The 17,710-nt window shown below is 38.0% G+C and overlaps 1 protein-coding gene across 3 annotated transcripts in view; it reads left to right on the forward strand.

Annotated features, from left to right (window-relative positions):
• DPY19L1 (dpy-19 like C-mannosyltransferase 1) overlaps positions 1-17,710 on the forward strand; it is a 92,067-nt gene that overhangs the window by 16,002 nt on the left and 58,355 nt on the right. For 2 of the 3 annotated variants that reach the window (XM_061586395.1, XM_061586394.1), the window contains exons 7-9: positions 677-770; positions 2,788-2,883; positions 6,841-6,898. In XM_061586395.1, coding sequence (XP_061442379.1) covers positions 677-770; positions 2,788-2,883; positions 6,841-6,898 — 248 coding nt within the window. The remainder of the gene's footprint in view (positions 1-676; positions 771-2,787; positions 2,884-6,840; positions 6,899-17,710) is intronic. The other variant, XM_061586393.1, reaches the window with a different exon arrangement.

The following is a 17,710-nucleotide window of genomic DNA, read 5'->3' on the forward strand; positions in this document are numbered from 1 at the left end:
GTGCAGTTGGGTTGGCAGGAAATCCTGCATTTGCAGTGATTGGATACTTCCTGTTAGCAGTCATAACGCTCATAATTTGATTCCTTGGAATAATAAATTAATTTGCATCCAAATCTGTTTTCCTTGTTCCTTTCATATTAGACTGCTCAATTACAATCTCTTAGGTATGGAAGTAACAAAACAGTTTTACAGATTTGTTTTCACAGATTAGGTATGCACCATGTGTACCTTTTACACAGTTGCTTCCTCTTTGTTGTCTTTTTACTGTTTTACAACTGTAATCATAAAAATTGCCTGATACAGGGATATTGACAAATGTCCATTGTAAGGAATGCCAGTGGAGAAAAATCTCAGTTCCTCTGCTTATTCTTTATTGCTGTGGCTGAGTTATTAATGTTGTAACACTGAAAATAGTCTTCTCCTGTAGAGGAAAAAAGCAAGGGTAATCCATATAGTTTAATTAATTTATTAAACTGTTTTATGAGATTTGCCTGAGAAACAGTATGTAAATATCTTCAGTAAAAACATACTAAATATAAAGAATGCAAACTTAAACAAAATGTAGCTGTAGTATACATATACTCTTACATGTAGGATTTTTATCATCATACATATTCACTGGAAAATTGAATTATGAAGTAGTAATTTTATTTGAATGTTAATTGCTGTTTGATAGGGCTGGGAGATCCTGCTTCTTTTTACGTGGCTATGATATTTCTTCTGAATGGATTAATGGTGTCAGTATTCTTCCTATACGGCACATATCTAAGGTAAGATATCCAAAAAAGTGTAGAATTTAAGGTGCTAATGCTAGTATTTAAAGCCCTGAACAATTTGGGCTCCAAATATCTGAAAGACTGCGGCCTCCTTTTTGGACCCTCTCAGATGTTGAAATTGGCAGAGGAGGCTCTCTTGGTAGTTCCCCTGCCCTCAGAAGTTCAGGGTGATGGTGGCCCAGGAGTGGGCATTCTCTGTGGCAACCCCTAAGTTGTAGAATTTGATTCCCACAGAGGTACCTCGGGCACCTTCATTATATAGCATTCAGCCTCTTCATCCTGGCCTTTGACACTTGAGTTAGATGTAGATATAGATATATAGATACAGTTATTTGGATCCTCTCATTGTGAATGTAATTGTTTTAATTTGTTATTAATATTGTATTTTATATTGTTGTGACCTTTCTGGTGAAGGCCAGGTAATAAATCATAATAACAATAATAACAACAACTTGATAGTTGCTATTGGTTTTTAAATTGTTAAATGTGTAGCACATTGCATTTTATGTGGAGTTTCATACACTAGTATCCCTAGATAATTTAAATGTTAATGTGACAGATTACAACTGGAATTGATGATTGTGCACATTTCTTAAAATTCATTTTTGCAGGACAGTTTTTCCTCCTAGTTATTTCAAGATCAGATAAGAATAAAATAGCAAAAGAACAAATTTTTAATACATTTTGATAGCATCTTGACAGCTTTGGGTAGTTTAATTTTTATCATCTGGTTCAGCTCATAGTTTTCACATTAATATTGTTTCTGAGCATAATGTACTACCTTGAGCTTCAAATTAGTTGATCTTTTAAGGTGTTAGTTTTAATCTCATCTGCTGGCAGGGAATCCCCCCTTTCTTTTAAAACTCCCTTTTTATCAGACTAAAACAAATGTTTTATTTTCTTTAAAGTGTGAAGTGACTGTTTCATAGCTTGCTGTTTGTAAAACATACTGAAGGAATGAATGCTTCAAGATAATAGAAGAAGAAACTGACAAAGTAGAAAATCTTTAGTTTTTCTTGTAGTATTGGAGAATATGTCTTGTGTGTCTAAATGCAATTTAGTCTGTATTTCAGGCCACATTGTCCCTCTCCTGCAAACTCAATTATATCTGAACTCAAGTAAACAAGCAAATAATGCTGGAAGTAGTTCAAACTTATATGAATGTGAAAGCACAGGGCTATTTAAAAGGCATTTCCATGCAGAAATTGTGTAACTTGTGAAGTGACCCTTCAGCGCAGGCATGGAAATTAAGTATGGAAGCGCCTTTCACGTAAGAAATAATGTTTTAACGTGCATTTAGATTGTAATGTGAGATAATCCAGCATGTAAATAATATGTATAAGCATTGGGAATCAATATGTAGAATTATTGTACATTGTAAATTAACATTGTGCATTCCTACATAACAGCACCTTTGGAACATATTAAGAAGGCCTGTGCTTTCACATTCCCACAGTTATGTAGTAAGTGTGCCAATTTTACATTTGGCAAAACACCCAAAGCTGGTCACAAAAATCTGCTTATATGTGTTGTGTTGAAAAGCTATGTCAAAAGCAGTTCTTATACATGCTAAGGGTATGTATGGGATCACAGTGAAGATACAATCTTGGAAGGCAGCCTTGAGAGACAGTCTCACTAACTTCAGTTTATCTTGTTGCTTCTGAATCATGGGTCAAGATTGTATCATGTCACTGAAAGCTGAGTTATTTCCTTCCTTTTTTACTTGCAAAGTTTTACTACCAGAATATAGATTCTTACTCCAGGAGTTGCATTTAAGGAATTAGCGCTTAATTTTGCAGCAAAACATTTTTACTAGAGTCTAGAAGTCAGTGTCATTTTTTTTCTTCAGTGGAATAAAGGTATATGGTGACAAGCAACTAAGGTAAACTCAGAGCAAATCCACTGAAATCAATGCATTTGTCCATTGTCTTCAGTGGCTCTAAATTGGATATCACCCTGACTATATGATAGAGTTTTTTAGAAAAAGTTTTAACTGATGTCTAATTTTGAGGACCCATGTTGGATGCCTTTGCGTATGTGCTTTGGAGGTGGCTGCTGCTGTTTTTCATTGGAGAAGGCATGTACGGGAAGCAAGCATCTTTTTGGGGTGAGGTAAAAGTAGCATCTGTAATTTCCTGGTTATATGTCTAAAGTTACATCTAGCTTGTTACAATTTGCAGTTTAAAAATCCTTAACAATTCCCTTGCTTGTATTTGGGTAATTTATTGTAATTGACTGAATGCTTCAGGCGTATTTGAAAGCTGGAGCAGCAAAAGTGCTTAGACCATTTCAAAGCTTGAATAATCACGTATCAGTTTTGTAAGTGTAGGGATATGAAAGTTTCTATGCTTGCTGTTAATAAGTTGAAAAATCTGAGCTGTATTTCTCCATATTCAAGCCCTTTTCCTCAGCCCTTCCAGAATGTACAATAATTAATTTATTCCCAACAATCACATCCTTGGACTGCATCACAAATTGCATGCTTCTTTCCCATGGAAAAGCCACAATAGTTGAATTTATGTTCTAAACCGTTTCTACCCTTGTCTTTAGTCAAGTGCCCATTAAAAACAGTCTTTCCTCAGCATTTCCCTTTTCCCCCTTTACAAGCTACTGTTCTCTACGTCTTTTATGATACATTCTTCACTGAGTAAACCAGTAATTAATATTCCTTTGAATTTTTTCGTAATCTAGAATTACAAAACAGCTTGAGCAATCTTCTCTTTGTCCCTCCCTCTTTTGAGCAGGGAAAGAAACCATAGAGCAGTTGGCTTAGCACTACGTGTGAACTAGCACTTGTGCTTTTTACCTTGAAACAAATCATAAGTGAAAGCCAAGGTTTGTTCTTGGCTTCTTGCTCATAGTTTGTTTGGGTCTTTTAGTTGTGAATCCCCTAATTCAGTGGTTAGTAAAATGTGGTCTGGGGACACCACAACAGAATAACAGAGGGGAATGCTGAAGGATAGCAATTTTTTATTTATTTTTAAATGTATATACTGCTTGATTGTAAATATCTTTCTGTTCTATCCCTGCATCCTTCAGATACAACCCACTTTTCAACAGACATTTTAAAATGTCAGCTTTACTCTTAAAAGTCAATTGTAGTGGAAACCAATGGCCATGGAGGACAGCTGAAGCAGTTGTGGGCCAGGAACCAAACTTTTTTGAGTTTTCTGTGCATAATGTGCCTTTCCCCCCCCTCACCAATTCTGACAGCAAGCCCCTGTATATAAAACATGAAAAGCTGCTGCCAGAAGGAAAAATCTCTAGGGTAGCATTGTATTTCTCTTATAATTTGTAGCAATTTATTATGTTGCTTGTTTCATTTGTGTGCTTTCTTTCCTCAGTAATTAACACTTTTTTGCATCCATTGTCTAAGAATATGACCATCTTTACGGTTATTTTTTTCTGAGTGGATGGAAAGTCTGTGAAGTCGGGAATAACTTGTGCCCTCTATGAATCCTCAAATGCTTTCTTGGCATTGGTAACTTAATATGTTATAGATATAAAGATAAGCTGCTTCATACTTCCTCTCTAGCCTATGGAAAATAAAGCAGAGCCAAAATGGGGGAGGGGGCACTTTTCACTGAAGGTTTTGTGGGCTGTGGGCTTCTGGCAATTTTTGGTGTGTGTATATGCAAATGACAGAAATGTTTGCCCGTTCAGATACCACTGCTGACTGGACAGCAAACGTGACACAAATAGCACCACAGTTTTGGGGGGAGGTGTCAAGAGATACTTAGGGAACTCTTTACCTCCCTCAAAAGCACTGTGTATGTGGACAAATAATCTAGCACAGCAGTAATTGAGATCTTTTCTATTGATGCATCATGAATATTTAAACCTGCCTGTGCCCCTTAGGCTGCAGTATTTGCACATATCTTTAGGCCTAGTTGCTGTGTAAGATCCACATCTAAATGAGTGCTGTGGTATAAGCATATGTGTGAAAGTTTGCTTCTTTTGTTCTGGATTTTTCTGCTGAGATTATGAGAGATTATAATAATGAAGGGAATCCTGCTAACCTAAGAGGTTCACCTATGCTAATTAAATGGTTGCGGTTTTTTTGTACTAGTAGTGGGATGTCTGAAATGGAAGGTTAAAGAGGACAAATTTTAGCTAAGGAGCATTAAAAAAGTAAATCATTTGGCATTTATAGGCTCAATGGGTTTGATTTAAGCACACACGAACAGTGTAATTCCAAATTATTAACAAATACTGAAACAAGTATTTTAAAATAATTTAAAAATCATGGTTCTGTTAATCCCCTAGATGGCAGCATATATATATATATATATATATATAGCAGTGGACTATAAGACAGTTTTGAAAGCAACAAACAGAACTTCACTCAAGCTTGCTCTGGATCCCTATAAGGATTCCGTTAATCACCTAATATATATATATAAACGTAATTGTGATTAACAAAACAGAGGTTTTTATTGTATTAACAAAACGTTTCAGCTTCCGCCTTCATCAGCTGCTAACATACAAATGCTGTTACCAAGGTGGCAGTTATAGAGCTTTGAGGATGGAATGCTCAGAGGGGCTTCATTGGCAGAAGCTAAGTAGTGGTGGTACTGTCCTCCAGGTTCAGGCCATGTGGTGCCAATGTGTCCAGAGAGTAAATCCAAAAGTTCTCCCTTTTGGTCAATGCTGCTGGATCTGCTGGCATCTCTATCGCTGTAATGGAAAAGTCCAACAGGCTGTGACCCTCGATGTTAAATATATATAGTCTGTCATAGATCTCCGGTTTTTATATATACAATTTATATAATTATGAATAATTACCTTGATAATTCTCTGGATTTATTTCCATCCTTTACCATGGTCCCTAGACTCTGGTTCAGTATGAGACAGCTGTTCATGGTTCAGATGTAGATATCAACATCAAAGTTTGTGTAACAGCTATTGTAGCCTGTGCAACTTGGTTCAAGCCATCCAAATTGTGCCAGAATGCATTGGAACGGTCTTCCCTTTAAATCTAAGTCTTAGTTGCTAAAATAGCTATAAGAATTGGATATAAATATGTGGGACATCAATACAAATGCCAGTCTTTTTCTTCTACTGCTCCTAGCTCTTCCAAGTGGACAGGGTTTTTCCTGAGGTTCTCCTGACCTTCAGGAGCTTTTCAGCTGCAGCAAGAGGCTGCATTGGGGAGGAGGGAGCAGAAAATCTCCATTGCATGAGTGGGTGTCTGCTCACATAATTTTGGATACCAGCCTGTGAATGTGCTAGGCTTAATTTCATTATTTTGCCTGAGACAATGAGCTGGTTTGGATGTCACCATAAAGCATGATTTACTGTTACAGGAACAAGTTGCAGTGAACCATAGGGTCATACGCTGTCCTCTTCATCTGGAGAGGTATTGGAAGTTTTAGTTTCTGTTTTTTTTATCAGCTGCAGCTTGATGTTTTTCCAATGCCCAACAAACTTTGTTTTGAAATTGATTTGTTTCAAACAAACCTCAGTTGAGATTAATCATTTTGTCAAGGATAAACTGATTAATAACAATAAAAAAGTTTCTGATCTCCTTGAGGCCATGCTAGACGGGAGAGGGAGTGTAGTGTGCAAGTCCAGTTCTTGCTGCAGCTTGTTCTTGTCGCAATAAACCATAGTATATTGTGATGTTGGAACTTGCCCAATCTTAGCATGGCAAAACCTTGCCTTTTCTATTTTTATAGTCTCTTCTTAGATATTTCTTTTTGCTTTATACAAATATAAGAAATGCAACTTCCAAAGGCAGAGCATACATGACTTTTAACTTTTCCCCATATGGAAAGCACTTGGCTGTCTTCTGTGCTTTATAAGTTGGTGTAAGTGAAATGTAAGTGAAATACATTCAGCCACGCACATGGGGGAGTTACTACATGAATCTGGGGACCACTTCTGATCTTGTACATGCAGAGTGTTCTTCCTAAGAATTATTCTCTTATCTGGCATTTTGATGGAAACTTCTGTTATGACTCACAAAGTAAACTATGTTTTTATTTGGTAGCTAAACCTAGAGAAACATGTTTCTACCTCTAAAGATTGTAAGACCTGTTACTTTCCTTCCCCCCACCCCCAGTGGGAACAGGTTTGGAGGACTACTTACAGTGGCATGCTACTTTTTCAACCATGGAGAGGTAGGTACGTAGTATAAAGTCAGATAATTTGATAATGTTGATAATCCTGACAGTAAAATGCCTAGGTTTAAAACACAAAGTGTCTTAAAAAGCTGGAAGGTTGAATGTCTCCTAGGTTGCTGGTCACTATTCCCTTATTTACGATGCTGCTTGCATATGGACAACTCCTGCAATGTGCATCGTGTCCATGTTTACTTGGAAGTAAGTCCCACCAATTTTAGCAGAACTAGCAGAGCTCACTCCCAAGTAACTGTAAACTAATCAAGAATAAAAAGTGGAAAAGGTTTTTTGTATTTCTGCGAACTTTGGAGCTTCATCAAACCTGTTGATATTATTTATTTATTTATTAAATGTATATCCAACCTTTCCTCAAAGGGTCAAAATGGAATATATTTTCCACTTTGTATGGATGGTGCCATTTTGTCTACATAAGGACTGGCGTTAGAGTTGCAGCCCTAACAGCAAGCATGTAAAACCAGCCCATAGTATACGTCTCCAATCAACTGAACACTTTCCCAAACCGAGGAGTTCGTTCAGGAAGGCAGGACAAGCTTAATGAATTGTCAAGATAGCTTCTTAGTAGGGGCCCTGCTTGTTGCTGCCGTTGTTCTTACTTACGGAAACTTGGAGGTGACTGTAGGAAGGAGCTCAAGCGAAGCTGCAGGCTCCCACACTCCCTTATTACCCCTCCTCCACAGCCAGGAGAAGGACTTACACAGCATTTAGTTTTGCTTTCATAGAATTCTGGCTTGTCGTCATGTAGGAACCAGAGATGGTAAGTTAAAACAAACTCTGGTTAGTTATGCAAATTAGTTTCATAACCTATGGTTTGAAGTAGGCTTGCGTTGAAACTGACTACAGCTTAGAATCATAGAATCATAGATTAGTAGAGTTGGAAGGGGCCTATAAAGCCATCAAGTCCAACCCCCTGCTCAATGCAGGAATCCTAATCAAAGCATTCCCGACAGATGGCTGTCAGGCTGCCTCTTGAGTGCCTCCAGTGTTGGAGAGCCGACTACCTCTCTAGGTCATTCGTTCCATTGTCGTATGGCTCTAACAGTTAGGAAATTTTTCGTGATGTTCAGATGAAATCTGGCTTCCAGCAACTTGAGCCCATTATTCCGTGTCCTGCACTCTGGGACAATTGAGAAGAGATCCTGGCCCTCGTCTATGTGACAACCTTTCATGTACTTGAAGAGTGCTATCATATCTCCCCTCAGTCTTCTCTTCTCAAGGCTAAACATGCCCAGTTCTTTCATAGGGCTTTGTTTCCAGTCCCCAACCATCCTTGTTGCCTTCCTTTGAACCTGTTTCAGTTTGTCTGCATCCTTCTTGAAGTGTGGAGACCAGAACTGGATGTAGTATTCAAGATGAGGCCTAACCAGTGCTGAATAGAGGGGAACTAATAGCTCATACGATTTGGAAACTATACTTCTGTTAATGCAGCCTAATATGGCATTTGCCTTTTTTGCAGCCACATCACACTGTCGGCTCATATTCAGCTTGTGATCAACAACAATTCCAAGATCCTTCTCACATGTTGTATTGCTGAGCCAAGTATCCCCCATCTTATAACTGTGCATTTGGTTTCTTTTTCCTAAGTGTAGACCTTTGCATTTATCCCTGTTGAATTTCATTCTGTTGTTTTCAGCCCAATGTTCTAGCCTATCAGGGTCCCTTTGTATTTTGTTTCTGTCTTCCACACTATTAGCTATGCCTCCCAATTTTGTATCATCTGCAAATTTGATAAGCATGGGATGAGGAAGTTGTTAATAAAATCGTTGAAAAGCACTGGGCCCAGGACTGAGCCCTGTGGTACCCCACTCGTTTCTTCCACCCAGTTTGAGAAGGAACCATTGATAAGTACTCTTTGAGTACGATTTTGTAGCCACCTGTGGATCCACCTGATAGTTGTTCCATCCAGCCCACATTTAGCTAGCTTGCTAATCAGAATATCATGGGGCACTTTGTCAAAAGCTTTGCTGAAGTCGAGATATATTATGTCTTTTTTAAACACAAACTCTAATTTGTACATAACAATAAGTATGAAACAAAATGCTATAGAAATCTTTTTCCCAGCTGTACAGGAGGAGGGAAGGGGGTGCAAGGGCTTTGCTCATGCTCATTCTAGCTTTTACTTTTGCACTAAACTGTGGTTCAGCACTATGTGTGAATGTGGTCACGCTCTGATGTTTGACACAATATGACCTAGATGCTAGTATCCCATAAAATAATTTAACTACCTACCTTACCCATGAAAGGAGGTGATGCCTGAGAAGAGCCTTTGCTGAAATTTTAAAGTGTGTGTTGTGGGTGCAGGAAGTTATGGAGAAGACTTTCTTTCAGTCATCTGTTCCTAAGATGGTTTTGCTTCTAACTTCCATATCTATTTAAATCCTAGTACTGATTCTTTCAAGTGCAAACCAAGTTCTTGATAAAAGACTTAATAAACTACCTTTAATTTTGAGGCAACTCAAAAACAAGTAAAAGCTAACAGCAAAATAACAACAAACCAGATTAAAAAAATTATCTACCCATAACTGAAGAACATAGTAAAACAATTTCATCAAAACATTAAAACATCCATAATTTACATATATAATAAACAAGCCTGTTAAAACAGCATGTCAGTTAAAAAGTTTTTCATAATACATTATTAAGGAAGTAATTTTTTGTTGCGAATGAACTAACATTTGCACGTTAATTCCTGTCTCCCTTCAAATATTCATCTTTACAAGAAGTCTAGAATTTTCCCCCATCTGTGTTCTTTGACGAAGAAAAAATCCCCACAACCTCTTGTAGCAATAGTATATTTTAACTATATGCACATATCTGCTTTTAAACCTAACAGGAAAATAACATTTCCTGTCACTGCTCCTACATTTTCTTTTCTGTTTTGTTCCCAGATATTGCAGTCTTCTATCTTTCACACCTGGTTCTTTTAATATTTAAAAGAATATTATATTACTTAACTGGCTTGACTATCTATTCAGAGCTAGAAAATATTTTTCCCTAAGAGTGTTATCAAGCCAATATGGCAGTGAGTGAATGAAGGTGATTGTCTTGTTCATTATCAAACTGACAGGTTACTGTGTTCTAGTCATTTTCATCTGTGCGCTGCTGTTGGTACTGGTATCCAAGGAAAATACTGAATGCAGAGAATGTGTCCTAGTTGCACAGATGTAAAAAATCCATTAGTTCCTGTTGACAGCCAAGAGGAGGAAAATATTAAGTCCTTTTGAAGTGAGTGGAGTTTTCATCTATGTAAACATGCTTAACATTGTGTTGGAAGTTTTGTCAATGAAGTTGCAGTATACAAATTAGTAAAATAAAAATCAAAGCACAGTTCTCAGGGCAGATTACAAACAAACATAACAGTAACATCTATCTTAAAATAATAAAACAGCAAATTCAAGCAGTATTTAACAGTTATTGAATTGAAAAGGTTTGAGAAATTAAAAATAATCTCCTGATGCTAAAAGGATAATGGTGTAGATGCGAAGTGAGCCAAAGTCAGGGCACCATAAGCAACAAGGCTCTGTCTGGGCACTACCCACTTCACTTCAGAAGGTGGGTAAATTAGGACGAGAGCTTGTGAATATGAGCTGAGTGCATATAGTATCAAATTCATTTAACTATAAAGATTTTAATAATTCATCTTACTTGGCTTCTGGAAACAGAATCAAACATTTAGCGTTAAGTCTGTTAAACATTCACATGTATCATTCTGTCTCACTTCGGAAGTGAAATGGGATCACCAAAAATAAAAAAGTGATTTATACATTCTTGCGGAATTTCCTAGGTTTGCAGATGTGTATATGTGTTTATAAGCTGAAAATTATTTTAAAGAAACTTGAGCCACTAGAATCTGTAGAATGCTGGGGTTGTAACTTGGGGAGGGGAAAGAACTGAGTGAGGGAGAGAGAAAAGAAAGGGAATTGATCTGCTCAAGCCCTTACGTGGCTTAACAAATGTCTAAGAGTTGGGGATCAAAGCTGGAGAGTGGATGTATGCCATACATTTAAACTGAAGAGGAGCAAATGCTACTAAATTCTTTCTCCCTCCTACCATCAGTAGCTCAAGCTGAAATTATTGCAAGGCTCAACACGTTAAAAATCCTTCTAGAAAGCAGACGGATTTTTCCTGTAAAAGAGGGTTGCAATGAGATAGCAAGCACTAAAAGACCAGAACCTGAGACTCTAAATGCTAACCACCATACAGAGCCACAGAACACTACTATTGGATTAGTCGAATTTACTAAAACTAGCTGCCCTGTTCAGATTTCTGCAGAAATGAATTGGATGGCTCCGAATACGTCTCAGTCCTTTACCAACCAGGAACGACTGTCTCCTTCCAAACCAGGAGTAGTTCTCTATGAAACTCCCTCATGGACAGATATGAGATGGCTTAATGAGAATGAGGAGGGATCCCCACAGAAGATTGGCAGTGTCAAGAACTGTTGGCTAAAATCCTCGAAGCCAATAATCTCTAATAGCAGAATTGACCCAACTTTAGAGAAAATTACCCCTATTGAGCCCTTCATGGAGTTACCATCTGTCTCAAAGATAATGCAGAACTCTCTTCCTCTTCATTTTGTAACAACTTGACAAACATCTAAGCATCCTATGACACAATTGGTAATTCTGTCTTGGAACATCTCTGGTTGGAAGAATAAATCTTCCGATCCATCTTTTTTGGGTTACCTTAAAAAATATGACGTCATTCTTCTCCAGGAGACTTGAGCCTGTGAGGAAATCCATATGAATGGGTATGCGTCTTACGTGCTGGCTGCAACCCCTAGCACTAAAGGTGGACGCCCCAAGGGTGGACTGACCCTGCTTGTTACTACCAGATTGCATGCATTAATTACCAGTCTTGATCCCCTGGTAGGGTTAGCTACTTTGATAGTAATCAATTTCAAGTGGGCTTGGATTCTGCTTATTAATGTCTATCTACCCCCTTGCCAACAAAATAAACCAGCGAAGGCTATGATGCTGAGACTTGAGGAGTACATCACCAAGGTGACAAATTTATTTCCGGCTGCTATGGTTATGCTGGCGGGAGATTTCAATGCCAGAATAGGCCCGAGTGATGAAGTCCTTTATTCACGTTTTAAGGAACTTCTGCCAGCAACAGAAGGTGCTTTCGATATTCCGATTAGACATTCAAAAGATCAAGGCACCAATTATCTTGGGCTCTTACCTGATGCAAATGCTGAACAATCTGAATTTGATATTGGTAAATGGGCAAGTAGAGGGAGATTTTAAGGGAGAATTCACCTACCTATCCGGTACTAGAGCTTCCACTATCGATTTTTTTATAGTCTCTTGGGAGCTCCTACACGCCATGTCCTTGTGTCAAGTGGACATTCGCCCTGAAAGCGACCACCTACCGTTAGCTCTTACCCTATCTTATGATAATCAAATCAGATATATTGAGCAAGAACTAACTCTGGGTGCGGAAATTGAAAGGCGAGCCACACGTATTAGATGGTCGACTTATTTAGAATCCGACCTTAAAGATCTGTTAAATTCTGAAAGCTGTCTTCTAATGTGTGAGGCGCTTATTGCTGCAAATTCTGCATATTCTGTTCTTAATACTCTCCAACAATTGATTCAGGTTCTTCAAAAGAGCTTATTTTCTAAACCTAAGACTTTTAGACCTATTTTTCGATCGAAACCCTGGTTTGATCATGAATGCGTGGCCCAGAAGAACCTCCTTATTACAAAATACAGAGAGTATAGAAATAATAACTCCCCACAATTACTGATAAACTGGTTGGAGGAGAAGAAATGCTATAAACATCTAATTAAAGCTAAAAAGTCTCTAGCTCAAAAAGAAGATTGGCAACGTTTACTGAAAGCATCTACATCTAAGGATACACTTACCTTTTGGAAAATGGTAGCCAAAGGATGGCCCAATCTCTCAGTTAACTTGGAATATCATATACCTGTGACTACTTGGGAAGATTATTTCACTAAAATCTCTGTGAATGATCAGATATTCCATCTTCCACCCAAGCCAAACGACCACAATTTCCCTGAATGGCCTCCTGTTACACCTAAAGAAATTATTGGCCTAATTGCCAAACTGAAACCAGGCAAAGCACCAGGGTCGGATAATATTCCACCAGAAGTATTTAAAAACAACGTGGATTGGTGGGCACCAGTTTTAACTACCCTATTTACATGTATAGACTCTGACGTCTCTATTCCAAAAGACTGGGACCTGGCAATAATTATCCCCATCTTTAAAAAGGGCAACAGAGCGGATCCGGCTAACTATAGACCGATCAGTTTGCTAAACATTATCAGCAAGATTTATGCCACCCATTTAAGTGAGAAGCTCCTAACCTGGATGGAACAGGAAAATATCCTGGCTGAAGAACAGGCGGGATTTAGAGCTGGCCGTTCCACGATGGACCATGGTTTGGTCCTACAGCACCTAATAGAAAAATATGCATCACCCTCTGGAGGGGCTCTTTATGCTGCATTCATAGACTTCAAATCAGCTTTCGATTCAGTGCCTAGACACAAACTTTGGGAGAAGTTGGAGACTACTAATATAGATAGACGCCTGCTCACACTAATACGTTGTTTATATGAATCTACCCACTTACATATTAGGTATAACAGAGCTGGACACCTATCAAGGTCAATTCCAACCTTTAAAGGTGTGAAACAAGGATGCGTTTTAGCTCCCTTGTTGTTTAATCTATATATTAACACCTTGGTTGAAACTCTTTCACCAATAGGAACCCATTATCCTAGTTTGTGTAACAGGCCTATATCGATTCTATTGGGCTGAATAGCCCTATTGGGCTGAAACGATTGCTGAGCGCCCTTGCTAATTACTGCAAAAAGGAACTCCTGGAAATTAATCATGACAAGTCGAAAGTCTTGGTCTTTACCAGGAGGAGACTAAAACATCACTGGCAGATTAATAATTACCCAATAGAACAGGTCACGACCTACAGATACCTTGAGATGGTATTCCATTCCTCAGGATCATGGCGAACTCAAATAAAAAAATGCTACTGCCAATGCACACAAAACTGCAAGGGCGCTCCTCTCCTTTTATTATAATAAAGGAGGACAGCACATCCCCTCTGCTATTCAGATTTTTGTGGCCAAAGTAGACACACAACTACTCTATGGTGCGCAAATTGGTGCCTATGATAACTATGCACCTTTTGAAACGGTCCAGATGAAATTTCTAAGATCGATCTTTGGCATTCCATCTTGTGTCCCCAATGCGATCCTTCGTTTAGAAGCAGGGGTTATTAAAATAAAAGCTCGCATATGGATGCTTAAAATTAAACTGTGGTTAAAACTGCTGTTTATGCCAATGGGGTTGGCCCCTTTAACGCTCTCTGATGTTTTCTGTTCCAAATGGAAAAAGTCTTTAACATTTATATTACAATCCATAGGGTTTTCTCTCCCTATGGTTTTGTCGTTCGGTTATTTTAAAGCAAAATCTTATATTCTTCAGAGAATTTATGATATCGAATTACAAACTCATCTAACTCGTGCTGCAGCTAACCCTGGACTTAGATATAATATAAGGCCATTTGCCCATGCTTATTATCTGATTTGACGGCCCCTAAACTTAGATCAGCGTTCACCCTTGCGAAATTGAATATACTACCCTCTGCACTTTTGGAGGGCAGGTATAAGAAACCTGAATATGCTAAACGGGTATGCCCTTGCGATAATAGTACAGTGGAGTTGGTTGATCATGTTTTACTTCACTGTCCATTTTACTGTGATTTCAGAACTGCCCTAATTACTCCAATTCTCCAAAGATTCCCTAACAGAGATGAAATATTCTATGTAGACGATCTTTTATCAGATTGTAACCCCCATGTAACAGCTAAGGTAGCCTGTTTTTGTGCTGCTGCTATTTGTTTCAGGAAGTCCCTACATGTTTCTCAACTTTTATAAGATCTATGTATTTATAGAGTGTAGATACTCTAAGCTGCAGGAGAAACTTACTCTTATACCAATTTTAGGGATACAGTGCTCTGCTCTCTATTGATAGCCTAACAGCTAGAGTGTCTGTTTTTTAGATTGATAACAAATTTTAATATTTGTTGGTTTTATCCTTTTTTCTTTTTTTTTAATTTGAACTTTTTAGGATCTTTGGATTTTAAGTCGTATTCTAACGATAATTGATGTTTGATGACCGTAATAAAGTTGTTGTTGTTGAACAGACTTTAAAATATATTAAAAACAAAACATCTTCAAAAAGATCTTTTTTAAAAAAAGCTTTAGAAACATCTTAAAAAGCAATTCCAACACAAATGCTGGGATAAGGTCTCTACTTAAAAGGCTTGTTGAAAGAGGAAGGTCTACAGTAGGCGCCAAAAAGATAACAGGGTGCCTGTCTAATATTTAAGGGGAAGGAATTTCAAAGGGTAGGTGCTACAACACTAAAGATCTACTTCCTATGTTGTGCAGAATGGACCTCCTGATAAGATGGTATCTGCAGGAGGCTCTCACCTGGAGGTCGCAGTGATCTGGGTATAGAAGGGGTAAGATGATCTTTCAGGTATCCTGCTCCCAAGCTATATAGGGCTTTGAACACCAAAACCAGAACCCTGAACTTTAGAAACCTTCTTCCATCCTTGCTTTCTAGCAATAAAGCAATTTTGGGAATGATCCCTGAACCAGAGCTAATTTAAAGTACCATATTGCATAGCAGGGGAAGCTTTCAGTATGATGGGAAAGAAAAAACACACATCGTTTTTCCTTGCCAGCCTTCTGTTAGACCCCACAGTTGCTACATGGCTCCTGTTTTTGACTGTTGGAAGCCCTGAACATAAATATTCCTATTTGGAGGTCAAGATGCACTACAACATTTTATTGTGGGTTTCTATTTGTTCCTATATTATTTTTACAATTTCAGTAGATTACCTTTAAAGATTACTTAGCGTTTATTACTTGGAAATGTAAACTGCCAGTATATGCTAGTTATTTTTAAATTAGAAAATCCTCATAAGGAGAGTTTGAGCTAGTTTCAAAATAGTGCTAAACCATACTTTAGCATTATGTGAATGAGTTGCACTGAACCTTGTATTTGTGCTCTCCCCCCTCTTCACTTCACATATGCAACAGAAAAGGAAAATGCCTACTTTCAACAAAAGAATATTATTAACTAAAAGTGCTCATCCTAAAACAATATAAAAGACACAGCCTATGCTATCCAACTAAAAGATGAACCCTAATTAAGAACAAACTGCCTGGGTGAATAGCCTAAAGATTTATAGTGATGACACTAAGCATATCTCTTTGGAGAGAGCATTCCACAGTTGGAGAGCCTCCACTGAGAAGGCCAGATCTCGTTTTGCCCAGTCTCAGGTTAACTAGAATTTAACTTGCACATTGTGAACTTTTGCCCTTCCAGATATTGATGGACTCCAGCTTGCATCAGTTCTATTCAGCATGATCATGGTCAGGGATAATGGGAATTTTAGTTCAAGATCATCTGGAGGGTCACATATTTCCTATTCCTGCTTTAAACTAACCAGAGTTTCTGATGTTTTGATGTAATGGGGGACTCCTGTTTAGAATCAGATGCTTCTAATCTCCTGCTTCTGGTGTGCACCAGAGGAGGAGAGCTAAGGGGAGAGTGTGCAAACCCAAGGCTCTCCATAGTTCACGCATAAAAGACTAAACCATGATTTCAGATTGTATCTGAACCAGCCTGTTGTAAAAAATGTTGACACTTTCATATAAATTATTTGCTTAATAGCTGTCTCATTATTTAAATTTTCTTCTAGCTTTGTTCTGTAAATCAGTGTTCAACTGAGTGTACTCACAAATTATTTTAGTGCAAGACCACCATATCTTTAGAAACAAGTTCAACATCTACTAGTAAAGAAATCTGCTGAGCTTTAATTGAATCATATGTGAAACTGAATAGGAGTTTAACATGCCCGTGTTTATGGGGTTGAAATCATGGGCACCCATCAGGGGGGCAGTTGCCTCTCCACCAATAAAACCTCCAATAATCCTTAGATTTCCAGCTTTTGTTAAAAAAAGAGTAAGTTCCTAGCATTTGTAGAACCTGAGATATAAGACAAAATGTGCAGGCACTATTTTTTCTAATTTTTTGTGAGAAATGAGCCTGCTTCATCCTTTCAGTGTTTTATACCACCACCACCTTTTGAAAGACCCCTGTAATCACCCATGGTTGAAATTGAGCATCTGGTTAACTAACAACACAATGTAGTCTTGCATGCCAGTAGCCTAGGGAGGCATGGCCATTACCTGCTTTAGGTTAATCTCTGTTTCATTGGCCTTTGTAAGCACTGCAGGCCCAAGACTAGCTGAAGGTTGAATTAATGTAAAAATATGGAGGGTGGTATCCACCTAAGTTCTACTCAAAAGTAGACTAATCGAAATCAGTGGGTCTGTTATGTGATGCTATATGACTGATATTCCTATATCACCAGGAACTAAAAATGCCGGAAAGAAAATTGAGCTGCATCATTTAATCTGTAAAATAATGGAAATTTCAGATATTTTTGCTATTTTGTTTGCGTTTACCACTCTGCGTCACTGTAATTCTCATTTCAGGTGAATTTGCCAAAGTTTAAGATGTCCAAAATATGCTGTTTTTATTCTTTAAGCATCGTTTTGTCTGCTCTTTGTCTTGTAATGCTGTTTCATGTATGTTTCATGTAATGCTGTTTCATGTATGAATTGCTAATGGATGTTTCCACATATTCAGTTTTGTTATTTGTACATTTCAATTGCAAACATGTTGTTTTGAAGAAAAAAAAAGTATTGGAACACACAGTGAATTAAC

This window comes from Rhineura floridana, chromosome 10 (genome assembly GCF_030035675.1).
Source record: "Rhineura floridana isolate rRhiFlo1 chromosome 10, rRhiFlo1.hap2, whole genome shotgun sequence".
In the NCBI taxonomy this organism is placed as follows: Eukaryota; Metazoa; Chordata; class Lepidosauria; order Squamata; family Rhineuridae; genus Rhineura; species Rhineura floridana.